Source organism: Vitis vinifera, chromosome 17 (assembly GCF_030704535.1).
Source record: "Vitis vinifera cultivar Pinot Noir 40024 chromosome 17, ASM3070453v1".
NCBI lineage: Eukaryota > Viridiplantae > Streptophyta > Magnoliopsida > Vitales > Vitaceae > Vitis > Vitis vinifera.
Window position 1 is genome coordinate 8531855 of NC_081821.1, and position 26346 is coordinate 8558200.

Here is a 26346-nt window from a genome sequence, read left to right on the forward strand (position 1 = left end):
ACACCAACAGTTCAAAAAAATAATTTTTTATTTATTTGAATTAATAAAAAAAACCGCTAGACTCACGCACGTGCAAAGGGCGTGTCGAAATGGGTTCGAACTCGAGACTCTCACTTACTTTTCGACAAACCCAAGAGATTAAGGTAATAAAATACAATATATACTTATATAAATAGCTTATTTTTTCTTAAATATTTGTCTCACTACTTGAATCGGTCCAATGGGAATCATTTGGTCAAAATCGATTTGGTTTGACCACTTAGTCTAAAGGTTGTACATGTGATTTCCATTTTTCTTCTTAATTGACTCTCTATCATGTTTTTATTCAACAACTCGATACCTAATTGGATCGAACTTTAATATTTCCTAATTAATTTTAAATATAAGTAAATGTTGATTGTGACATCATCATCATTTATGCCTTTGTTGTTTTAAAGCCAATGAATGAGAAGATAGGGACCTCCACATTATTTTATCTTGGTGGACCACCCATATGCATTAATGTGGGGTATTTTTTTTTCTTATCCAAAGTTTGGAACATATGATAAAAATTAATATGGCATTATCATATGTGAATTGGAGCTAACCCTGATATTTGTTTTACTATAACATTGGGTGGTGGGGTTGGACCAAATTTGAAAATGTAATGCATTCATCAAAATTCAAAATTAGTCCTTTTCATGTTGGAACCTTTTGTGACAATGATTTTATAATTTTTTAAAAATTATTATACCATTTTTTTTTATTGTTACCCAAATATTTAAAAAAAAAAAATGATTGAAAATAGCTAAAATTTGTTTTTAAAAAATAAATTATTTTTTTTAAATACAGAAAAAACAAGTTATGTTCTAAATTTTAAAATAAAAAAAAAGGTTAGAGAAAAAAAAAACTGTAGGGGCATACCAAAGACTTGTGTGAGCCCTCACCCACTACCACATCTTCCAGCATAGAAGCGAAAGCCACCAAAGAGAAAGCAACAGGCGCTGTCACCTTTTCTCTGACATAATTACGAATTTACAATTTACACAGCAGAAAATTTGGGTCTTGGTCTCTTCTCTTTCACTCCTGCATTGACCTCTCCACCCAAGAAATCCCAAAAGGCCTTACCAGCAAACAGAAGAGTATCAGAAAAATGATGCTTCCAGGGGACACCGGCAACACCCACTCGGTAAAAACCCTAGTGTCCAGTGGTATTCGTATTCATTTTGTCTGCTTTTGCTGCCTTTATGCTTCTCAATAATGCTTCTCTCTGCACACCACTTCACGTTCTTCAATGTTTTTATTATTTATTCCTTTATTCACTTGTCCGTACTCTATGGCCAGGTTTTTGTAATTTTTTTTGTTTTTTGTTTTTTTTTATCGAATTTCCGCTTGTTTGTTTGTTTATTTTGGCTGTATAGTTTGAGAGATTGTAGACTCTGTTTTGTGGGTAATAAATGGGGTTTTTGTTTATCTGGGTCATTTCCTTCTTCTCGTGTGTGTGGGTTTTTTTTTTTTGGTGAAAATGTTTTACATTCTTGGTTGAAATGGTTGTTCTTGGTTACTCTCTCTCTCTCTTATTTTTACCTTTGTTCTCTGCATTTCTGCATTTGTTTACTAGCTTAAACTGTTATGTGTCAGATGGGTTTGCTTAAGTGCATTTTTCTATATTATTTCTGTTTTGTATTTTGCATTCATTCTTTAGCTAAAGACTGTTAGGGGAAAAAGCATTTTTTTTTTCTTTTCCTGCTATTGATTGATTGATTGGTTTGTTTATTTTTTGGCTTCTATGTTTAATTGTTTCATGTTAAAAATTATTATGGTGAATGAGATTTGCTGGTTAAGTTATTTCTTTATAATTTAGAATTGTAAGCTTGATTTTCCTGTGATGGGTGAATGGCTTTTGCTTCATATGGTTGTTTTTCATTTTCTTAGTTCTCTGCTTACTTTCTTTGCATATTTGCTCTCTTCAATTGTGGCTTAAACGGTCTTTTTAATAAGCTGATGGTTTTACAGCTTTGTTCTGGTGTTAAGGAAAGGAAAGAAAGTGCTGTGATCTTCATTTTATACTTCATTTCTAAAATAAACTTAATATTAAATATTGGATCCGATCTTTTGTTGGATTGAATATGATATTGAATGTTGCATTGATTAACTGATAGTTTGCATTATTTGATTTTAGTTGTCTTTTGACCTGAAAGGTGCTGATCTTGGAGCTGATCTGTGTTGCCTCTAGATTCATGAACACATTTCTCAGATATAGGGTTTATGGGAAGAAATATCCCAGAGAAGCTTTAGAAAAGGAGCTCCATTTGGGTCCTTACACTTCTTCACTTTGATTCACTCAGCTGATGAACTGAAACCCAGCCATTTTTAGACGTGAGATCTGACCCCAACTGAAGAAAAAATTTCAAAAGCTTTGCCACTTTTATTAAGTACAAACTTAGACAATCTCAAATACAAGAGAGACTTGCAGTCACATCTTGACTGCTCCAATGACATGGTCGAGCATAACCTTGCAAGAATTGGCTGAGAATTTGAAGGAATGAAAGAGAATGAAGGAAAGTGCTAACCATATGATAGAGTTTTTGTTCACCGAAACAATGGATGCCAAGGATCTGACTTTTGATTGCACCATCCTCGTTAACAGTGGGAGTATAAATTGTACTTTTATGAACACTGATTGCCAGCCCCCTTTTCCTTTTATAGGCAAAATGAAGAAGTATTAAATTAGAAGTTCCCCCAAAAAAGGGCATGCTCCAAGTATGCATGATGTATAAAAGATACACTAAAGGAAAAAATTCGCTTAATCTAAATTTTTTGGGTTGTTCTACCAAAAGGGTCCTGGAAAAAGATATGTTGTCCACAAAAACTTGAGTGTGAAGTATTGAACTTTTGGTATTTACAGTGGAAAAGGAGACAAGGAAAAAGCTCAATCATCATGATAAAAAGAGACAGGAAGATGATGGCCCTGTTCTATACTGCTTTTTCCTTAAAAATACCAGCTAACTCATCACTCACAGAAACTGAATATTTAGGCCAAGTAATGCAAGCTGCAGTCCAGGGACAGAGGGGTGCACTCTCAGGAAAGGCAAAAGCTCTAAATAGCCAAAATCACTTCCCAATTGATAGGTGATGAGCTTTTTTCCATGTTCATTTTCATGGTATGCCTATGAGGTTGAAGTTCTCCTACGATGATCTATAGTCTCTAATAAGCTTCTTGGATGTATTTGCACCATTCTCCTCAAGGCATGAATGTGATCTTTTCGCCTTTTATCTTTTGGTGTTTCTGGTGCAAATTAAAAACGAGGCATCCACTAACATGCATGCAACAGATTGGAACCTCAATTGCTTTAATTATTTTATTACTGGGTGCCAGCATTTTGATGCCTGCCTCCGTGTCCTTTATTGGCACATGGTGCATATGAAGATATCTTTTTAAAACTACCAATTAATGAATGCTTCCTTACTTTTCTTTTCAAGAAAAAACACTTGATCTCAATTTTGCTTCTGGTTTGAGTACTATAAAGATTTTTTAAGTTCCAAAATTTTAACCTGTTTTTACCCTCTCTTTAATAGAATATTCCTCATGGTATTTGCATCATTGAAGTTTCTTTTAATTCTAATCCAATGCTGAAAAGAAATTTTTTCTCTTTAGAAGGTAGCATGATTACAACTTGTCTCTGTAAAATTTCAATTTTTCTTTCTTTCCCTTCCATCTGCAATCAAATGAAGCAGAACTGTTAAGTTAAAAATTTACAATTATATGACATACTTGCTTCGCAACATTTGGATTGTACGAATATGTCCTGGGATTGTGCTTTACCATAATTTATTATTTCCCCATCAGTTTAGTCTGTATTAACACAGGCAATGGAATTAATTCCATTTATATTTATTTCTATGTTTGTTTAGATGTTTAATCAATTAATGCCTATGTACATATGTAATGTCTTTTTATTTATACTAGTATATCCTATACTTTCTTTTATCATGGAATATTGGGCTATCTAATTTGTAATGCTCAGCATTATCCAATTGACAGCCTTGTTCCGAAATCCACAACTTAGAAGTTTTTCCATTGTTTTTTCCCTGTCCACATCAACTTGTTTTGAATCATACACCATCATTTAACTTTGGCCTTGGAATAATGGTTTGTTTGGTCGGCTTGATCTGAAATAGTTTCAGATTTACCAGCTCATATGATCTACCAATATGGATCCATCAAAAGATGGCTGTAGCCACTTTATGACATCATACGCAATTTATCACCAAGATTGTATTAGCATCAATTTCATCAGCCATGTCCAATGCATGGTTCCTCCAAGGCCTGCGAGCCTCACTTAACCAAGTGAATAATGTTCACTGGGTGCCAGAAGTTGTAAGCAAAAATATACTTCATTAAGCATAAATAACTGTTTGTATGAAGTGGTAACTATTTCTGGCATTGATTACTTGTTCTTCTTCCTCCATGCAGGGGAAAGTTTGTGACATATGTGGTGTATGTGGATTTGAAGATCTCATAGCTACTTGTATTAAATGCCGCACATCTTCTGAGCACATGTAAGACTCTCCCTATCTTCCCCACCAGACCACCACCTCCACCCCCCTTTCTCCCCCTCCCTTACTCTATGCAAGTCCTTTGAATAAAGTATATCCAGAAGAAATGTTGCATTTTGTTTCTTATTATTGTCTTCATTATATGTAATTACATGGAAAATGGTTCTGGCAGGCATTAGTTTCCTTATAGGGCTGGCTGACCAAGGTAAACTTAGTTTGAAGTTTGGACTAGAACTTGGTTAAAGTGATCTCCTTTTCTATTATAATTCAGCTATGTGGCCATCTATATCATTTCTTGCATACAATAAAAATACATGAAGGGTCGAAATTGGTTGAATTCACTGTGTAGGGGTTACTCATTTGATTTAGTTTTTGTTGCAGGGTCCCCATTAAATATTTGGTTTATGGTTCCCTTTCTTTGCTCTCAGCTAGTTTGATGCTTACTTGATTCCTGTTGTATATACTTGCTGTTTATATGGCCTTGGCTTTGAATATGTTGCCACCTCTCTCTATTTTCAGTTACTGCTTACCCATCACAGTGAAGGAGGTACCGAGTGAGTGGACTTGTGAAGAGTGCCAACGCGGCAACAACATTGTTTCACCAACATCTAGAGAGATGATCCATCAAAACACTATACATTCTGCAGGTTATGGCAAGGTTTCTGACAATTCAAGGAGGCAAGGTTGGTTTAAGAGGCAGAAAACTGTTGAAACTGCCAAAGTTAAGTTTCTTTCTACTGAAGAGGCCATCATGCTAAATTCAGGCACCAGAAGAATGGGTTCCTCTTCCCACTGTAATATGGACTCGAGGTTTGATTCATTGAGACACAGAAAATCAACCAAGAGAACTCCAGTTGGGTTTACAATTGCCTCTCCAGAGTTCCCTTTGATGAAATTGAAAGAAAATCATGGTATGCAGCCTTCTGGAAATTCAAAGCTTCCTCGACATGGTAATATGCAGACCAGTTTAATAATCAAACAACGAGCCCCTCAAATATCAAAAGAATTGGATGGTAATAAATTTTTTTAACCTGTTTTTCAATAAAGTTTGTAACATCAAATCGATACCTAAGGATAACAGAAGATAGAGTTGGCTGGTTGCATATTGTTTGTGTTGTGAAATCTAAAGTCTGCAGTTCATTGTAACATATTTTAGACAATGCTCTTAGCAAGTCAACTTAAAATCTGAAATTTCAATCTGATGTAGCCAAAGTTTTGGCTTTAGCTGGTGAAACCTGATATGATGATGTATGCTTGGTTGAGTCAATAGAAGACCCTGGGAGTTTTGTTCCATGCCCACAATTTCTTCTTTTCCATAAAATGTTTAACTATGATTTTTAATGCAACAATATCTGAGTTGTTACTATTTTGGCCTTTTTTCTTTTTCTTTTTTTGTTGAAATGCCAACTAGAAGTGTTTGACTTTTTGTTATTCTTATCTAATATTAGATTATCCCTGATCCTTTCGTTAGTCCTTTTTTTTTTTTGTGATACTAGTGGTCACTGAGTTCACCCTATAGACAATTTAAGTCAGGTGATCAAGTTCTAGAACTGTTAGAAAGGTATTGAGCTGGTGTATGGTGTTGATGGCAAGTACAATAAGGGATAAGGATGATTCAATAAGGCAACTGGTATAATAGATTTATGTTTGAGGATATATTGGCTTACTGATGCTGTAAATAAGTATTTATCTGAGGGGCATCTTGTTGCACCTATGATCAATCTCAGGGAAAAAGGCTTTTGCAGCTCCTGCAAAGGAATATGTTTGCAGGGAAGAATCAATAGATGTCTGTACCCATGCTAGAGAAGTTGAAACTTCCAATACAAGGGCAGAGAAGGCAACAAATAAAGCATCTCCATTGTTGCCATCTATGCATGTTTCAGGTAAGTGAATTTCTCTAATCTCTCAAAAGTTTAACCTGTTCTGTCCCATTAATAAAATGCTGATTGTTTTTGTTTCTTTAGTTGACACATTTAAGGATTTTTTTTTTCAGTAAATATTGTGGAGTAAAGAAACTAGAAACATATAATTTGGCTTATTTTAGTTGCAATTTGTTAATTTAAACACTGATTTGTCCTCGTTGAGATTATATAATTAAAATTGTGGATCAAACATAAAATTAACTAAAAGGTGATAAATTTCTTCCATTTCTTGTTGTGACAGCGGAAGTTTTGGTACCATTTGCTGTGGAACAAGTGTAAAGATAAAGAAAATCCACATAAAAAAAGACATGAGGCTTTAACATGGTTTGGTTAACCATGGCTATAGCCATGGATAAGAAAGAACCAATCCGCTATACCACAGGGACCTTACAAGAAATCTGATACAAATTCCAAACCCCAAAACAATCTCCTATTTCTTTGCTCCTAGTACTTATATCCTAAACCTAAGCATCGTCCCATAAGGTGCCTCTCGCTCTTGCTCAAATTTCTACTTAGTCATTGAGTATAGACTTTACATGTCTATCTCAATCTCATAACACTTTTCCTTCATACCCAACAATATTTATTGAGATTTTCCAAGCACCCTTTTTTATTCTACTAGCAAACCTATTTCCACAAGGAAATACCAATATGTAAAATATTTTATACAGTATTATTTACCGAAAGGAATATGTATTAAAATATGAATTTGAGATGTTTTCTAATGATCTTCATCTTGGCTCAAATGTCTTTGAATTAGTATTTCATCTTTTCACGATACATGCCTCCATTGTCTAAGTCTTCTCCACACATGCCTTTACCAATGAATATGACTTTGATAATCTATGATTGATGCCGTCACATAATATGTTCCACCAGAAAACTTGTCTCAACTACATCTACTTAAAATTTAAGTTCTAAGTAAAGGAATGCAAAACAAGCATCTACTATATCTAATCCAAGATCCTAGGTATTTGATCTTCTAGATCCTTTCTTGCACAACAAATACTTTTAGTAGATTTTTATGGATTCAAACCATTACACTTAACTATTTTTACCTCTCAAGATTCAATAAATTTGTAGTTGAGACTACACTTATTCTGAATCCATTGGATACATGGTCCATATATCACTCCCCAATGAGAGAACGACTGACTTTACCTTCAACCAAAGTCTTTTGTATTTCTCTTGTCCATTCCAAATCTTCTATACCATCTTTATGCTAAAATTGCATTTTTAGAATCTTCAAGCTTGAATATTCTCCTTGACTCTTCCAGAAATCATATTTTTAGCTTTGATACCAATTTTTTGTGGCTATGGAAGCTTATTGCCACATGTGTGCAATAAGTGTAAAGATAAAGTGAATCAACACACAAAGAATATGGGGGTTTTAACATGGTTTGGTCAACTATACTTACATCTACATATGGGAGAAAACTAATCCATTATACTGTATAGAACTTATAAAGGAAAGAGATATTAGGTACAACTCCTAAGCCTTAAAACAATCTCATGTTTCTTCACTCATAGTATTTACACCCTAAACCTAAGTGCTACTTAACCAATATAAACTTAATATGTTCATCCCAATTTTCTCCTCTTATTCTACAAGAAGTCCATTTCTAAAAGGAAATGTCAGTATGTGAAATATTCTATATAATATTCTTTACCTAAAGGAATATGTATTAAATAGGAATTTGAGACACTCTCTAACATATCTTATGTTAGAAAAATTTGCCTCTAAAGTTAACATAAAACCAAAAGGTGTAGTTGGCATGTGTGTAACGCTTACACTGGTATAGAACTTATAAAGGAAAGAGATATCAGGTACAACTCCTAAGCCTTAAAACAATCTCATGTTTCTTCACTCATAGTATTTACACCCTAAACCTAAGTGCTACTTAACCAATATAAACTTAATATGTTCATCCCAATTTTCTCCTCTTATTCTACAAGAAGTCCATTTCTAAAAGGAAATGTCAGTATGTGAAATATTCTATATAATATTCTTTACCTAAAGGAATATGTATTAAATAGGAATTTGAGACACTCTCTAACATATCTTATGTTAGAAAAATTTGCCTCTAAAGTTAACATAAAACCAAAAGGTGTAGTTGGCATGTGTGTAACGCTTACACTGGTATAGAACTTATAAAGGAAAGAGATATCAGGTACAACTCCTAAGCCTTAAAACAATCTCATGTTTCTTCACTCATAGTATTTACACCCTAAACCTAAGTGCTACTTAACCAATATAAACTTAATATGTTCATCCCAATTTTCTCCTCTTATTCTACAAGAAGTCCATTTCTAAAAGGAAATGTCAGTATGTGAAATATTCTATATAATATTCTTTACCTAAAGGAATATGTATTAAATAGGAATTTGAGACACTCTCTAACATATCTTATGTTAGAAAAATTTGCCTCTAAAGTTAACATAAAACCAAAAGGTGTAGTTGGCATGTGTGTAACACTTACACTGGTAAAACTTATATAGTGTCCTTTCAGGAACATTGGAGGCATTATTTTAGGACTAGATAAATCACTATAAAACTTGGTTGAGTTAACCTTTCCTATTATTGGGTTTTTGGTAAAAACCCTAAATGGCATAAGTTGGGTGCAGCCAAGTTTATTTTTACATCTACTGATTAACCTTTTATAAGGTTCCTGCACATGAAAGCCTTTCTTTTATAGATTTCATTGATAGATTGGGTGTGGTTCTTCTTTGTGTTCAAAAAAGGATATAGCACGTGGAGGCTCTTAGTTGGGAATTCTGTAAGTAATATTCTCATATGGTTATATAAACGCTTTTGTTAATCGGATAACCTGTATTTTGTTTAGGTGGTAAATGTCATTCTGATGCCGAGCCTATGGATTCTGATAAAGGAAGGGTTCCACCAATTATTCCACCTAAACTGGACAACATTCCTTTGAAATGTGCTGCTATAGATGCTGTTTGGAAGTGAGTAATCTATTCTTTCATGTTGTCAAGTGTTATAAGAGTTCAAGAATTCAATTTTTTCATGATAATTAACTTTTGAAGTAGGGAATAAACACAACAACCGATGAAGAATGCTTTTTCATCAATTTTTTCATTTTTGAAGCTTCATTTACTGTGGTGGAAAAGGTTTCCTGGGAAAAAAGATGTAAAGTAACTTTGCTTTAAATGATAACAACAGCGATCTGCGTGCTTCTCTTCAAACTGGAATTCATGGAAGCAATTTTCACTTGTTTTTTTGAAAAACATTTCATATAGATGAAAACAAAAGGTGATATAGTCTGGAAACTATTTCCTATGGAATACAGTATAGCTGCTTCGGCTCAACTCTGGTTGTTTAAAGAGGTAACCAACTGAAACAAAGAACTCTGTAGGGAATGATTTCCACAGAACTGTGTGGGCGCTTATGTTTATCTTTTCTTCCTGGAAAATCCTTGGAAAGGGCATGTCTAGGATGCAGTTTCCTAGAATTGGCTTAGATTATGCAAACAGTAAGTTCTAAGGTCTAGCTAGACATGCTAATAGGTTAGCATTGTTTTGCTTTTGGGACATTTTACATTTCTGCATTGGTTTTCTTCCTAATATTTCCTTTTTGTCAACGGACAATTGCCACAGTGTATAGGAGCTGGAATTGTGTTTCATTAAACTATTGTTTGCAACAGTTTTTGTCTTGTTTGGGTTCTGATAGAAATGAATGGTTTGTTTGTTTCATGAGTGAATTATGTTCTGTAAATATGAAATTGATGGGGGGTGGCTTCTTGTTAAGGAACATTTTGTTGATAAAGTTCTCCTTGGTTGTTGAGATCAAGCAGAAAAGAGATCAGCTTGACATAAGTGCAACACCTTCCACTGATTTCACCATCGTTGCCTCACTGTGCTGAGGTCACTGCTTCTTTGGTTGCCTAATGATAATTAACTCTTACTTTCCAAAACAATTTGACTCATGGTTGAAATTCCTTTGTACCAAAACTTCCACCATCCTCTCGAAAAGGGCCTTTTTAGTATGTCGATGGCACATACTTATGCTTGATTTCATGAATCATTTCTCTACCTTAAAGGGCGTAAAAACTGTTTTCAGGACCTCTCATTAAATGATCTGATGTGTATTGGCAATACTGTAATTAGGAATTGCCATTGTTTCACTTGAAAAAAAGTCACTAAAGCATTTCATGCCTTCTTTCTTGTTTGTAGGGGAAGCTTCAAATTTGTTGATACTGTTACACCAAATGAATCATATGTAGGATTTCAGGCTCATCCTCCATATATTGTACATAGGAAAGCCTATGAATTTTCTAAGCAGATGCCTACAGTCCTTCAGTTTGAGAGGCTTCATCGGTGTAGTCTTTGGGCAGAGTTATTCCAGGATGATTCTCCTGATGGAGATGATATTGCCTTGTACTTTTTCCCTGGCAGATTTGGGAGGTCAGTTTGCAGCTCAGTTTTGGGCTTAATCCTTCTTTCTATAAGGTTTTGGCCTGCCTTTTTTTAGCCTAGTATTTCAAAACACCTTTTTTTTTTCTTGCAGGTCCAGACGAGATTATGTACACCTTCTTGAACTCTTGGAAACACAGGATTTGGCAATGAGAAGTCATATAGATGGTGTAGAGTTGCTGTTATTTACATCTAAACAAATGCACAGAGACTTTCAGAGTGAGTTCTATAGTTTCTATAACATACAATTTTTTTTGCCCTTTTTTATGGACAAGTATGAATGACTAAATTTTTGGGCTTCTTACCTTCTTCCATTTTCCCTTTTTCCTAAATGAATTAATTTCAGGGTTTCTTATCTTTTCCTTTTCTGGAAGAAGGTTTTCTGGTTAACATTTTCAAACATCTTTGCAATTCAATGTATTATTTGCTATTGATATTTCAGATTCCATGTCCCATAGACAAGAATTATTTTGTAACATGACCAAGAAAGCAATACATGTACAGCAAGAAGTATTCAAGTTAGTCCATAAGAAAAGAAACTACCCTTTTCTTTGCATTGTTTACTAAATACTTTTTAGAAGTGTTAAACCACCAATTTTCTTAAAAGCTTAAGTTTGTAGGATTTGGTTCGATAATGCATATTATGCTCTTTAACACCCTCCCATACATGTAGCCCCATACCTGCACGTGGAGAGAGACATGACCCGTAGACAAACAACCATAATCAACCTCTTTTGGGCTTACATGTGTGCTTTAGGCTTTGATGCATGTTGAACAACCAATTTTCTTAAAAGCTTAAGCTTGTAGGATTTGAGTCCATAATGTATATCATGCTTTTTAACAAAAAACATATTGTGAATCATCATATTGTTGTTCAAAAAAATCATTTTGATTAAGTGATTTAAGGATTCTTGGCAATGACCATAAATTATCCCAAGAAAGGAAAATCATATACATGTGTATTGTATATGCACACACACACGCATCCTTTCAGTCTTTATTCTAATCTTGATAAAGACCGATCAAAATGCAGGTAAAACATTAAACTGAGTATCATTTTATGAAACACCGATTATTTTGTGCATCTGTGAACTGACTAGCCCATTCTGTCTCTGGTGTGTGCCTCTTAATAAGTGCCTTCATGATGATGACATTAACTGTTGTATCTCTGAATGCTATGCAGGAATAGACACGCAATACTATCTATGGGGAGTATTCCGTTGTGTAAAAACTAAGGAAACTGTTATCAAAGAAGGCATGAACATTCCTCTGTTGGTTCCTCCTTCAGAACATCCTGGTGATGATCATTCTAATAAAGATAACAGTGAAGTTGTGGATATGGAAATTGACATGGTAGGTGGAAAGAATGTGGGAAGAGTTGATGAAGCTGTTGGGAAGGTTAAAAAAGAACAATGCAACAACTGTGACTCGTTTCCTGGGTTCACTGAGAAAGTTGAAAACAGGTTGGCCTCTGCAGAACCTATGGGGAGACCATGTACAGATGTGGAAGGACCTCCAGGTTTTGAGGAAGTTCTTGACCTTAAAGTAAGGGGCAATCCATGCAAACCCACCTTTAGGAAGGAAAACCCGTGTCTCAATGGTGAAAAAGCTACTATAAAAAATGAGGATACAAGTACTGAGAAGTTTCCAGTAGGAGACATGGTATCCCATAGTTTGCAATTCCAGACAGGATTATGGAAACAGTTTAAGGTACTGAAAATCAATTGGTTTTGTCCAAGATGATCACTGATGCTTCATATGGCACTGAAAATCAATGTTTCAATTTGAATTTTACTGTTTTAACTAATTTTGAAATCCTACAGGTGCCTGCTCGTCAGCTGCCCGCGTATCCAATGGACAATAATCCTCTCCGTTTTTCAGAAATGGACAAAAAATATCGCTCAACAGGGAAAGAAAGAAAACTAGAAACAACCAGTGAGAGAAGGTGCCCTGAAGTAGATGAGAGGAAGAAAGGATTTCCCACTACTTCCTCTAAAAGACCTTAGAGCCTGCAAATATTTCAATTTTTTTTCCCTATAGAAACCAGATTTGAAGTTAGGAAAGTTCAGAGTGAATCTACTGTATATCAGTCATTTACCAGACACCATTAGAGAAGATGCTCAGGGATAGAAATATGTGTTGACAGTGCTGTACAGCTGAAGCTTTGAATTACATGGGCAAAGTATACCAAAAATTATAACACAGGTACAGATATGGGTTTTTTTTTTTGTACTGAGGCTTATTGATCAACGGATGGTTAGTAAATATATGGTGTAGAGAGATTTATGATGTGTACATGAAGGAGATGGATCTTCCCACTGACTGTAACAACACCTGAGTTCTGGGTGTGTTGTAACTCAAATCATCAAGTCTATGCAAAGCCCATGAGGGTCTTTTGGTTTGTCATAGAGGATGTGATGGACAGGAAAATGTAAACAAAATTATTTAGAATTTTTTTTACTTTTTATTAGATTTTTATTCTGTTTGTGGAAGAGAACGATATTAAAGACTTATTTGGTAATTATTTTCAAAAATAGTTTTCTATTATCTAAAAAGAAAAAGAAAAACATATTGAATAATAAAAAACTATTTTTTATTTTCTGTTCTTAAGAATAAAAAACAGATATTTTCAAATAATAATTTTTAATTATTTTTATTTGTTTTTTGAAAACTATTTTTAAAAATAATTATATAAATATGTATAATGATTAAAAATAAAATTATAAGCATAAAAATTATTTTTAAAATACATTTAAAAATGTTTTAAGTTCCTAAACAAATTTTTGTTTTATAAAACATCAAAAAAATGAATTTAAAAAATTGTTTTTAAAAATTATTTTTTTAAATTATTTTAAAAAATAGTTACCAAACATAACCTAAACATAACCTTTCATCTTAAAAAAATAATTATGTCATATTTGATTTTATTGGAAAAATAAAAAAATAATTATAGTTAAAATTAATTAAAAGTTTATACAATTTTAAATTATTTAATTTGTATATAAAAAATAAATAAAAATTTTATTTACTTTTAAATTATTTATTTATCTTTTTTTTTTTTTTTTTTCATAAATTTCCCACAAAATTTTCAAAAACCTTGGCAGGAACTAGGAAGTAATGAAGTACGTTGCCGGGAATTTTAAGGCTTGTTGCCTTAAACCCTTTTCCAGGTGATCAGGAGGCGTACATCAGATGTGATCAGACCACATCACAACCTAATCTGGTAGGCTAGGATGCTCAGAATAACTTCTCTATCATAACTCCTCTCTGTTCGCATCAAATCATCTTCCCTCCAAATCAAATCATTTTCCCGAATTTTCTTTTTGTCTTCTCTCACTTTCCATCCTGTTTCTCTCCATTCATCTTGGACTTCGAGCCTCAGTTACTCAGAGATAGGGCATGGAGGTGAACTCCGAGAAAGGCGATCGTCGGCGACGCGTGGGCCTCGTCTACGATGATCGTATGTGTGAGCATGCCACAGCAGATGGTGATCCTCACCCCGAGAATCCCGATCGGATTAGGGCCATCTGGAAGAAGCTCGAAAGCGCTGGAATTCCTCAGAGGTTTCCGCTGCTCTTCTCCTCAACTATTGGTTCTTTTTTTACGTTATCTTTGATTGCAAGAAAGTAGATTAGTTAAGGAAAATGATTTGACCAGGTTTGGGTTTGATTCCACTCACAGAAAATTAAACATGCTATTTTCTGTTTAATGTCGTTTCTTTAAAAAAATTATGTGGTGATTGATAAAAGCATTTGACCATTTGGGGTATTACTAAGTCCCATGTGTAGTAATTCAGATTTGAATTTTTCTGCTAATTGGACTGGAAAATGGGAATTTAGTTTTATTTTGGATGCGCCGAAAATTTCTCCCGGATTTTGCTTCTTGGGTTTCCCTTTTCCACTTTCACTTTCCATTTTTTTTGTCTCTTTATATGTCAAATTGCTTTCATGCTGTATTGGGCAACATGATGGTAACTCAAATAATCTTCATCTAATATGAATTTTGGCTGAAGCCGGAAGGTATTGACTTGGTTGAATGTTGTTTTTAAATGTGCTCTTCTTTTCTTTCAGATGTGTGGTTTTCAATGCTAAAGAAGCAGAAGATAAACATATACTATCAGTTCACAGCAATAATCATGTCAATTTGATTAAAAACATTAGCTCCAAACAATTTGATTCAAGAAGAAATAGGATTGCGTCAAAGTTTAATTCCATCTATATGAATGAAGGCTCATCGGAGGCTGCTTATCTTGCTGCTGGCTCTGTGATTGAGGTAATAATTCTTAGGCATGCTTTATATGTTTGAATGTTTAGGGTTTTTCTTTTTCAAGGAAGAGAAAGAAGTGTTCACACATGCCTATATTTTATTAAGAATGTGGTAGATTAATCTTCCTACAAGTTAATTATGATGAATATTGTTAACGATTATTTAATTTTCTATATCACAAGCTAAAATATGGGGACAAAAATGGCCTTATGCAAATGGACTACAATGGGCTCTTCTGTTGAATTTTTGTATCACATTCTCTTGCCCTTAAATGACATGATTATGATAAACATATAGTTAAATGTGAAATGTGAAAAGTTCAAAGTGGATTTGTTTGTAGCTCAAACTCTTATTTTTGAAATTATTTAAGTGCATTTCAGCTGGCATTCTTTTTCCTTTTAAGTTTCGAAAATTTTAGTCTCAGTCTCTGAAACTGTAAAATTTTTTACTAGATGCTATTTTTTGAAGAGGAAAACTTTACATAGCCGAATGTTTCAAAGCATGCTCTGGAAAGTTTTTAAAAGGTTGAGTTTGAGTTGCTCTAGTTATCCCTGCACTAAAACGAATTTCAAAACCATGGATGAAAAGGCATGCTCCACTTAATCATGTCATTGAATTTGTGTACCTTTTGGTTTGATTTTCAAAGCTTAATTTTAATTATTTTTCTGAATTAGGTTGCTGAGAGGGTCGCCAAAGGGGAGTTGAGTTCTGCTTTTGCCATTGTTAGGCCTCCTGGACATCATGCAGAGCAAAATGAGCCAATGGGATTTTGTCTATACAACAATGTGGCTATTGCAACAAGTTTTCTCTTGAATGAAAGAGTAAGATATTTTAGTTATTCAGCAACTAAAATCTCTATTTTAGCTTCTTGAATGGTCATGGTATTCTGCATTCCTTGTTTCTAAACCTAGAAATATGCAGTTTGAATTGAAGCTTCATTTTCTACCTTTAGTGAACTCTTTTTATGTTGCAGCCGGACATTAAAAAAATCCTGATTGTTGATTGGGATGTTCATCATGGTAATGGCACTCAAAAGATGTTCTGGAAGGATCCTCGAGTTCTATTTTTTTCTGTTCATAGGTAATAGAAAGTTGAATTACTAAGTTCTTTTTTTCCTCCTGATTGATCTCATCTACTTCTGATGTCAGTGTTACATTGCCTAATATTCACAAATACTCCTGGATAATAGTTGGTTTAATATGCATGAAACATATTTTTGCTATTTACAATTGACATGGATATAGTTAATGATCATGGGAGACACTAAACTTTATTAATTGAATTGTTAAAATATCAATTTTCTTATGACTTTCATCGAAAAAATAGTTCCATACAAGTATACAAATTATTGCCCAAACAAGGAGTTTGTTTACAAAAAAACTGTAATGTAATCACGAGAAAAGAAGTTATAAGTCGGTGGCAGTTGGTTTTGATTAAGACATGTCATGTCTGAAGATATTATTTATTCTGACAATAATAATGTTTATTTTTGTGTGCATGAGTGGGTGTATACATTTATATTCTAATCATCGATAATATAAAGGAATCTTTCCAAAACATTATTGATTATTAGGTAATAACTTTATTAATTATCTACCGTAGAACCAAGTTTATTTCCCAAAATATTATTAATTATTGGAAATGTTAGTTTGTAAAATATTAATTATTAGCGTATCAATTATAATTTTTTGTTGCTTGTCAACAATCTATTTGGTGATCTAACTGTTTTTAGCTTTTAGCTTGATTGGTTTTTGTTGTTCTGAATATTCAAGATTCAAAATTGACCCCTAGTTATAGTGATTGCATGGGTTGTCCTCTTCTGTAGGCATGAGTTTGGGAGTTTTTATCCCGCAAACGATGAAGGTTTTTATGCTATGACTGGAGAAGGACCAGGTGCTGGATACAATATAAATGTTCCTTGGGAGAATGGACGATGTGGTGATGCTGATTATCTCGCCGTTTGGGACCATATATTAATTCCTGTTGCCAAGGATTTTAATCCAGACATTGTTATAATCTCTGCAGGATTTGATGCAGGTTTTGTGGTTGTAACCTTATCTCTTGGAGATTTGTCAATTATCTTCCCTTTTCCTTTTTCCCCCCCTACTTCACAAGCTTTGTTAGTATCTTTATTAGATGTTTCATTTGAGTTATATCCATCTATGCATAATTGTTTGAATGCCTATTTGATAACCCAAATGGTAGCCTAGTTACTTGGTGTTCTTACGTATAAAGCTAGTTTCTAGTTATACATGGTATCTGTTGCATTCTTACTGTTAAATTATTCAAGTAACAAACAATTCCAAGCATTTTATTGTGCATGATGATAATATAGATCAAGATTTATAAAAGAAACTTCTTCAATAAAGAATGATATTTATGGCGTGGAGGTTGGGTATGGGTTGGGATGTTGCAGAAAAGCTGAAATCAAACATGAAAATTCATGCCATTCTTTGTCTATATTTAGCAAATATATGATTGCAAGAAATGCAGTTTTTAAATTGTTGTAAAAAACCTTGAAAAATAATATTCAAAATTAATTCATGTCAAAGGGCAAGTTTAGTATTGCTGTGATTCATAAAATAACCAATCATTAATAATTAAGATCACAAAGTAACATCAAGATATACAAGTATAGATCTTAGTCATAATGATTGAGTGTAAAGAGATGACAAAATTACGTTAAATTTATGTATACACATTTTAGTGGGTGGGGGAGGCAAACAAATAGAAGGCTTTAAGGGGTGCCTATCAAAAAAAGAGGATGCAACCCAAGGGCACATGATGTATTTAAGCAGTGCACAAAAACACTAACAAACACCAAAGCTAAGCTAATCAATCCCCATATTATCCACAAAATCCAAAAAAGACATCTTATGGGAGCCCAAGTCCCTGCTTGACAAAAAAGATAAAAGACTTTAGAACTGAATTTTTCAGCTCCATGCAAGATTGCTACACTCCTTGGGATATTTTTGTATTATGCTCTTTCCAACTTCCAAGTGATCCAAAACATACTTAATGGGATCATCCTCCAGACATTCTCCCAATTGTTTCCAACAAAAGAGCTGTTCCAGCTGAGAATGGCTTCTTTAATTAAATGAGGAAACACCTAAAACACCAAAAAGAGAGAAGACTGAAGACTGCAATCCATAGGTCCATTTGCAATGAATGATGATGTGTATTGCAGATTCCATATCATCTTTGCAAAGATAAAACTTATTGACCAAGCTTGTCTTCTATTTTATAAGCTGGTCTAAAGTCAAGATTTTCTCCCAAACGGCCTCCCATGCAAAAACCAAACTTAGAGAGCACTCTAGAGTTCTAAATCAGCTAAGTAGGAATGGAGAAAGGCTCCTCAGAGACCAGGTTTTAGTGTGATCTAATGGAAAACTTAAAGGATGCGTTTCTTTTTTAAATTTTTTGGGAGGCATTAAGATACGTCATCATTGTTTTGTAATTTATCTTGTAATTTGCATAGTACTCTTTCAAAGATTTAATATTTCTGTATGGATATCTGCAATAAAAAATTTTTCTCTTCCTTGGCTTTGTTATACATTGATAATTGATAGAGCTTCAATTATTTGATGAGTGCTGGTTATTTCTGTTTTGGTTCATTTTCTATTTTGTATTTTAATCTTTCTCAATATAATGCAGCAATTGGTGATCCCTTGGGGGGGTGTCATGTCACACCATATGGATATTCTGTTATGTTGAAAAAGGTTAGTTTTGAAATGATTTTTTATTTTTATTTTTTTGGTATGTGTATTTTCTTTGTTATTTGCACCAATGGTATAATGAAGTTGCTTGCATTATTAGGGTAAAAAGAATTGATGACATGGATGACATGACAATATTTCTATTACCTTGATGTTGGATTTGCTTTTGCCTCTTTTTTCTCTAGCTGGAATTACAGTTGGTGTTTATCCTCTCAATTTAGTTTTCAGTAAATTCCATCTCTGAATTCTCTTTAAAGTGGCGTCTACAAGTACTTTATGTGCATTTGCTCTAACAATTTCATTTTTATTGTTCCTTTATTTATTTTTATCAGCTGATGGAGTTTTCTGAAGGAAAGATTATAATGGCATTAGAAGGTGGATACAATCTTGTCTCTTTAGCAAATTCAGTTCTTGCATGTGTTGAGGTTTTGCTAGAAGACAAGCCTATTGCTGGATCTTCAGAGGCCTATCCATTCGAGTCAACATGGCGTGTAATACAAGCAGTAAGTTTACATTTCTCAGTATCTTTTACTTCAGGTTGTCCATTTCGCCTCTTGGATCTCTTTACAATTACCTCTGTATTATCATGGCACTACCTGCTTCTTGTTTGGCTAATTCATTAATATTCTTTGTTTCAGGTTCGCCAAGAATTGAGTGCATTCTGGCCAACTCTTGCAGATGAATTACCAAAGAAGCTAACCAGTTGTAAAGCATCTCCACTTCAGGTGATGCTTCTTTACTCATTTTATTCTAAGTGTACAATCATGTCTGTACCTAAGATTCATGGGCTGATACAGTTAATAAAACTTTAATATCCTAAGGATAGTTTTCGGTTAGTAAGTCTCATTTGAGTAACCTAAATATCTCAGGTTGTAGAATCTGCGACAATTCATTAGTTATATTTATTCTATGGCTCTGATAAAAAAATAAAATAAAAATTCTATGGTTGCTAAAGAAAGAGTATGTGTTCATGAGATTAACAAAGCCAGTGCAATGCTCATGTTACCTCTTAGGAAAGTGTTGTATTTTTTTAGATTTTGTTTTGATTGAGAACATCTTATTAAGGAAAAAAGCGATGGAAAAGTTTGGAGGAAACCCCACTCCTCGTCTTCCGAAAAAGAAAAAAAAAGCTTGTTAAAGGAGGTTACTGCAACAAAAGCAGTACATCAATACTAATAACAATTTATACAAAACCACCTTAAACATCTATCATAAGTGGACATGCCTTTTTAACACAAAAAATTAAAAATCATCTTAGTCCAACAACACCAGCTTCTCATTTCCTTTCTCTTAAACATCTAATCATATGTGAACATGCCAAAAAAGGAAAAACATCTTAGTGCTACACCACCACTTACTCAGCTCCTTTCTCTTTTCTCTGATTTTCCTTTTACTTATTTATGAAGGTATCCTTAGAGTTGTCACTGAAATTGTTGAACATTTTATCTTGATCCATGTCCCTGAAATAGTGAACCATAGGCATCCCCATTGTTGTCAAGGGAATTATACAAATATTGTTATTATATATTTTTTTGGATCAGATAATTTATACAAATATTTTAGTGAAAGAAGCATTAAATTGAAGACATAAGTCAATGACAATGAAATTAGTGTTCAACTTTTTTACTCATTTGTGTTAGGTTATTAGGTGGAGCAGGTTAGCCACACTAATTTGGGGGTGGGGGGGGGGCAGCGCAGTTGGTATGTTCCAGGTATAGTGTGTCAAATCTGTGGGAAGAACAGAAGAGCAATGAAACTTTGCTTTTTGATCTGGTGAAGAGATGTTAAGATTGGGACTAGGGTAACTAAAATCTCAGCATAATTGGAGATGGGCAGTGGTGGTTTGTCTTGCCAGAGTCCTCTAACACCAGCCCTCATGTGCGTCAAATCACTATCACTTTCCATAAGATTCTGGCTAGAAGCATACAAGTACCATCATGTGCATGGGTGTTTGGAACCATGTTTTTAGAGGTGTAATTACTGATTTGACTGCAAAAGCAATAAGATATCAATTTCAATATGGAATGTCACTCTCAACGCCACGGGATACGGTTGATTGGCTAATGTTTCAAAATTGAATGTTGGTTCATTCGAACCATATAAACTTATATCCAGAACTCCCAGTAAGAGAAAGTTGGAACCTCCTGTGGTGTTCAAAATAAACTTTGTAGCTGAACACAGATGTTTCTTTCCTCCCACACGTACATAAAGAAATAGATAAACCGGAATGAATTCTAACTCCTGCATGATGAAAAAATTAAGGCAAAAGGTCCTGGTAAGAACATGATCCTATTGATTGTTATGGATTGCCAACACCAGGAAGTGGAATAATCGGGATTTTCAAGCAACTGGCCAAGCTGAGGGAAGAGAAGAGGTTCTTAATAGCCTCCTAGTAGATCCAGGCTTGAAACCTTAAGTTGAAAACTCAGCAATCATAGAAGATTTCAAAAGTGGGTTTAGGATTCCCCATAAGTTGATTCCATTGCATCATGGCCCTTTTAGGTCTTGTATAGAGGGCTGGCGATTGCCAGCTAACTTGGTCAAAAGCTCAAAGTTGGTACTGGGTTTGTTTGCAGCCTTGTGAATCAAGAGGGTTTGGCAATAGCATTGATGAGTTAGGACCCCAATATGGCATGTGCTGCACCAAGGTTGACATTAGTCCAAATGAAAAGGTGTTCAGTTAGTATGAAATTTTAGAATCCACCAATGTTTAATGTTCCATTTTGTGGGTGGGGATTGATTAATCCTTTTTCATTTTTTTCTCTATTATTTTTTTTATTCCTGCCTTTGATTCTATACATCCTGTGTGGATGGGTGTTTTGGCATTCTTTATCCTTTTCCAATAAAAATGAAAGTATAACAAGAAACCGAGAAAGTAAACTGAAGTGATGAATGTCCAAATTTAGCATCTGGAAATAAATGAGTTTTTGACCTTTTTGCTGTTAGATGTCTTTTGTTCTTTTTCCTCTGGTAACTCTTATTTTTCAGTGTTTAATGCTATATGTGCGGCCTATAAGATGGTTATGTTGATCTTCTAGCAGCTTCTGGTCGCAAGCTCTGATTCTGAAGATGAAAGTGACATAGATCTGCATATTAGAGCAGAAAATCTTGAGGCAGTTGTTCAGGATGGCCTTTCAAAACTGAAAGTTGATGAAGATAGTCATGGTAAAGAGATATCTTAAATGCCTCATCTGAAAATTCTTTTCCTTTTTATTTTTCTTATGTGAGGGGCTTGAAAGTGGACACAGATCTGGTGGCCACCTGGAGATCAGAGTTGTCAAAAATTGATGTTTGGTATGCCTCTTTTGGATCGAATATGTGGAAATCAAGATTTCTGTGCTACATTGAAGGTGGACAGGTAAGGTTTTACTTACTCCACAAAAATGTCCCTAAATTACTTAAATCCTGAAACAGATCTTGGGGCTTTGTTTGGATCATGTAAATTGGTAGGGAAAGAAAAAAAATGTAGGAAAGAATTTAAAATATTTTCTTTGGTTTACTGTGGAAAATAAATGTAATGAAAATTATTTAGAAATTTTACTTTTTCAGGCTTTTTTATTCTTTATATAGTGAAGAAAAGAAGATTAATAAATTTGGAGAAACAAGCAAAAAAATCTATGAAGTTTAAATTTACTTATTGTGTTCCTTTTTTTTTTTCCTGTCTATTTTCTGTTCCTTGTACTTTTCCTTGAACTTTCCAAGATCCATAGAGGTAATTGATTGTGTAGCTTCAAAGATTGTCAAACATTTGAATGGCATTTATTGTTTTTTGTTTTGCCTTGAGATATCAATTTTGAGCAGTCATCCTTATCCTACGAAATACAAGAATCACTTACAATAATAAGCTTACTTTATGCCAAAGAATGAAGTAAATCAAAGGAAAAAAAATGAAAATTACAAAATAAAATAAAATTGAGCGAAAAACAAGAGAAAACATGATAAGAAGAAACGTACCTTGCTTCTCCTCCTGATGTCATTTTGGGTTACCTTTTATTGTTTACCTCAAGAAACATGGAAATGGATCTTCCTCTTGATCACTTGTTGCAAAAGGTGCAACTTTTCAAATTTCCTTCCAAGAGGACTATGGCTGGGCACTGCCTTGATGCACATGCTACCAAACTGGAGCAAAATTTGTTATGTCTTTGACCATTTGTGTAGCCTGGGTACTGCTAGCTGTGCATGGCCTTAAACATACTGCAAATCAGTTTTTTTTTTTGTTCATTTTTATGTTTCCTCCTTTAACATTTGTGAAATAACTTCTAGTTGGAAGGTATGGAAAAGCGATGTTCCGGTTCAGTGGATAGAAACCCACCAAAAGAGATTATGTGGAAGACTGTCCCTCATCGTTTATTCTTTGGTCGTGATCATTCCAGCACATGGGGTCCTGGAGGGGTTGCTTTCCTTAATCCTGAAGAAAACAATCAGGACAGAGCTTACATTTGCCTATATAGAATTACGTATGTATTTCTTGAGCTCCATCTCCCCTGCTATTGTAATTGCTTCTTTTTATCTTAGGATAAGTAATCCGAGTCTCTATGGGACTAGTCCTTACTTGGTATATTTTTATTCCTCAGATAATATCTTAAAGATTCAAATATTTTAATGGGATGCTGGTACTTCTAAGATGAATAGACTTCTTGCTTGTTTCATCCACTGAGTTGATTTACAATTCTTGATTTTACTCAGTCTTGAACAGTTCAACGATGTTCTGCTTCAGGAGAATGCTTCAAGTTATGACATCAGTTCTCCTTTGTTTGATTTAGTGGCTTTAAACTCTATTGCTGACAAACAGTCTATCTCTGTGGAGTTCAAGGTATGTCCACAGGTTGCATGAACTACGTCTTTGTGAAGCCCACTTTGTTTAGGTTGCAATTAGCATATTTGTGTTTGAACTATCACCTAATTTGAAAAGTCCATGCAGACATCTGAGCCTCAACTGAGCCTCTCATGTCAGAATTTTAAGCTCAGAAAATATCATTGTTTTTATTGTAGATGGTTGTTAAATCCCCCCAACCTCTTTTACCTCTTTCATTCAATTAATATTAATATCTTTTAATAGATTAATGATATTATGGCTAGACATTTGTTGCTTCAATTGGATTGGGCACCTTTTGGTTGGCCTTTTGAGAGCTTTCCTTGTCAAGACAAATGGAATTAGATTTCTTTTTCTTTTTCTGGACTTTGCTTTATCTACAAACTGCATCCCAGAACCTGGAAACATGTCTGCTTAATTTCTAAAAAGCATAGATTTATTGTCCATCTCAGTTTATTCTCAAATATCGTCCTGCTTCCGTGACAGTCAATAACCACCACCAATTGAGAGTTGTTAAATCGAACCATTTACACATTCTGAGACTTATTTTTTCTTCTTATTTTTATGCATTTTCCAACTTTTAATGCTCTGTTTAACTAATTATATTTCTCCCATCATAATAGTTACCTCAAGCTGGCAAAAGAGTGAAATTCTGGACCACTCATTTTATCTACCAAGATCTATGTGGAAATCATCATCATTGTGCCTTATTTATTGTATTCTTGGCCAAAAAAACATGCTGAACCATTGAAGAGTTAATTTATACTAGGTGGCAATAATCTCTGTTGAATCAATTATCATTTATCTATTATTGTTTTTTAGCCTAAGTTATGTGGTGGTTGTGTTTGGGGAAAGGATTTCTCATCTTTCTTTATATTTACATATTTTTTTATTCTAATTAAAAAAAATATATTTTTAGCTTTTTGCCTTGTGTGTATCCTTGCTCCATCTCAAAGCTTCTTGGTTTTTATGCAGTCGGGCTGGTATCGTAGCGTCCTTTATTTGGGAAAGGAGTGTGATATTCCAATTCTGACTCTCACGTAAGCATAAATGCATAATGTTTCTTCCTCTTGAATTCTCCTTCGGTTGTCTTTTTATTTTTATCTTAATTTTTCCCTCTAAAGATAGTTATAGCATTTGTAATGGTTGGTACAAAAAGAAATGTACTTACCCCTTTTTGTTCTTTTAAATTGTGGTTCAGATGCCCACTTTCAGATGTTGAGGCCTTCAAATCGGGAGACCTTCCCATGAGTGCTCCAAGCAAAGAATATGCCAACACCATAATAAGAGGCCTGACAGAAGGAAAACAGCTCTCAGAAGAAGAAGCCATTGCTTACATACAGGAAGCTTCTACAAAGCCATTGTGATTTCCACCCCTAAACCCTTCGCCTGCTTTGTTTCCTGAAGACCATTTGAAGGAAATCAGCTTGCAAATATGGGTAAAACCCTTTGATGGTATTAAAATTATGATGTGCTTGCTGTGATAGTATTAAAATTATGATATGCTCCCCTTTAGTAAATTCTCTGTACAATATGATGATGCAGTTAATATTATTCTAATTTGCTTATAATCATGAATTACTTGTATTTTATTTTATTTTTATCAAATTAATCCTTGTTAACCCAAGTTTCATATCAAAATTCAATTCCTGTTAAACAATGTTCCAAAATCTTAGAATTGGGTGAAGTGGCTCTCAAATTTGCAACATAAAAATAACAAAACAAAAAATTTTGGGAATGAGACCATCTTACCTATATGTTTGTAAGGGGAAATGAAGGTAGCTTGACAGCATAATATACCGGTAGCACACAACCGATCGAGACACTAATCGACCAACTGCCCAACCAGTCGATGCTTTGCCAACAATGGTCACCTGCAAAACCCCAATGGCTAATAGAGTGGTTTGTTGTTGATCGGTTAAGCTATAACTTGTGTCTAATAACTAGTTTCAGCATAAACATCTATTTAAAGTTTTGAAATTCATTTAGGAAGTTGCATTGATGGAGTATTATTCCTATTGATTGAAATTGGGCTTTTTAGTTTATTTTTTGAGTGTATTTAGTGGGTGTTTGGTAAATCAATTAAATAACTTAAAGTGATTTGATAACTTGATTTAAGTATTAAGTAAATTAAGTATGGTAAAATAATTTAATAATATGATAAAAATGATTTTAAGTGATAAGTAAAAATAATTAATTGATTCTTAAGTCTATATATTCATTTTACCTTTTTATCTTTATTTGTCTTAATTATATCTATAATTTTTTTTGCTATTCCACAACTTTTATTATTACTCGAGCTCCTGTTATAATTTGAGATAATAAATATAAATCAATTTGATGATTTATAATAAATATTAACTTAATTTTATCCAACAACCTTAATACTTAAGTAATAATTAATAATAATTTAAGTATAATTTAATTTAAAATCAACTTAAATTATTAAATAATAAGTATTAAATTTTATCAAATACCCCTTTATCGTGAAACTTATGAAATTCTATTAATGCACCTTGAATTTAAATATCCTTTGTCTCGTATTCCATTCAAAACCAAGCATTGATAAATTTTTATTTTTCTAGTGATTGTTTGAGTGTGGGAGAACGACTTGAGGTTTGTAAAGGTAAATGAATTCGAGTATGCAAAAATTAGAGGA

At 33.8% G+C, this 26346-nt stretch overlaps 2 protein-coding genes across 15 annotated transcripts; both read left to right on the plus strand.

The window, feature by feature from the left end:
• Positions 1-976: 976 nt before the first annotated feature.
• LOC100854642 (uncharacterized) lies at positions 977-13298 on the plus strand. 8 transcript variants are annotated; one of them, XM_059734115.1, is made up of 10 exons: positions 977-1168; positions 2162-4360; positions 4457-4542; positions 5059-5552; positions 6267-6422; positions 9305-9425; positions 10653-10883; positions 10987-11111; positions 12076-12602; positions 12716-13298. In XM_059734115.1, exons 2-10 carry the CDS (start codon positions 4283-4285, stop codon positions 12896-12898), a joined length of 2001 nt encoding a protein of 666 aa, XP_059590098.1. In that variant the 5' UTR covers positions 977-1168; positions 2162-4282; the 3' UTR covers positions 12899-13298. The 8 variants fall into 8 exon arrangements, with proteins under 8 accessions (XP_059590098.1, XP_010663247.1, XP_019082238.1 ...); XM_010664945.3 differs by having other exon boundaries at positions 4162-4360; XM_019226693.2 differs by having other exon boundaries at positions 4177-4360.
• Positions 13299-14007: 709 nt separating this feature from the next.
• Positions 14008-25261, plus strand: LOC100250074 (histone deacetylase 5). Of its 7 annotated transcripts, none has more exons than XM_019226484.2 (14): positions 14008-14455; positions 14963-15164; positions 15833-15979; positions 16132-16238; positions 16984-17195; positions 18813-18877; positions 19207-19377; positions 19513-19599; positions 21913-22039; positions 22114-22232; positions 23138-23331; positions 23561-23687; positions 24663-24727; positions 24889-25261. In XM_019226484.2, exons 1-14 carry the CDS (start codon positions 14292-14294, stop codon positions 25052-25054), a joined length of 1953 nt encoding a protein of 650 aa, XP_019082029.1. In that variant the 5' UTR covers positions 14008-14291; the 3' UTR covers positions 25055-25261. The 7 variants fall into 7 exon arrangements, 6 of the variants coding, with proteins under 6 accessions (XP_019082029.1, XP_019082030.1, XP_010663245.1 ...); XM_019226485.2 differs by having other exon boundaries at positions 22123-22232; XM_010664943.3 differs by having other exon boundaries at positions 21916-22039.
• The last annotated feature ends 1085 nt before the right edge of the window (positions 25262-26346 follow it).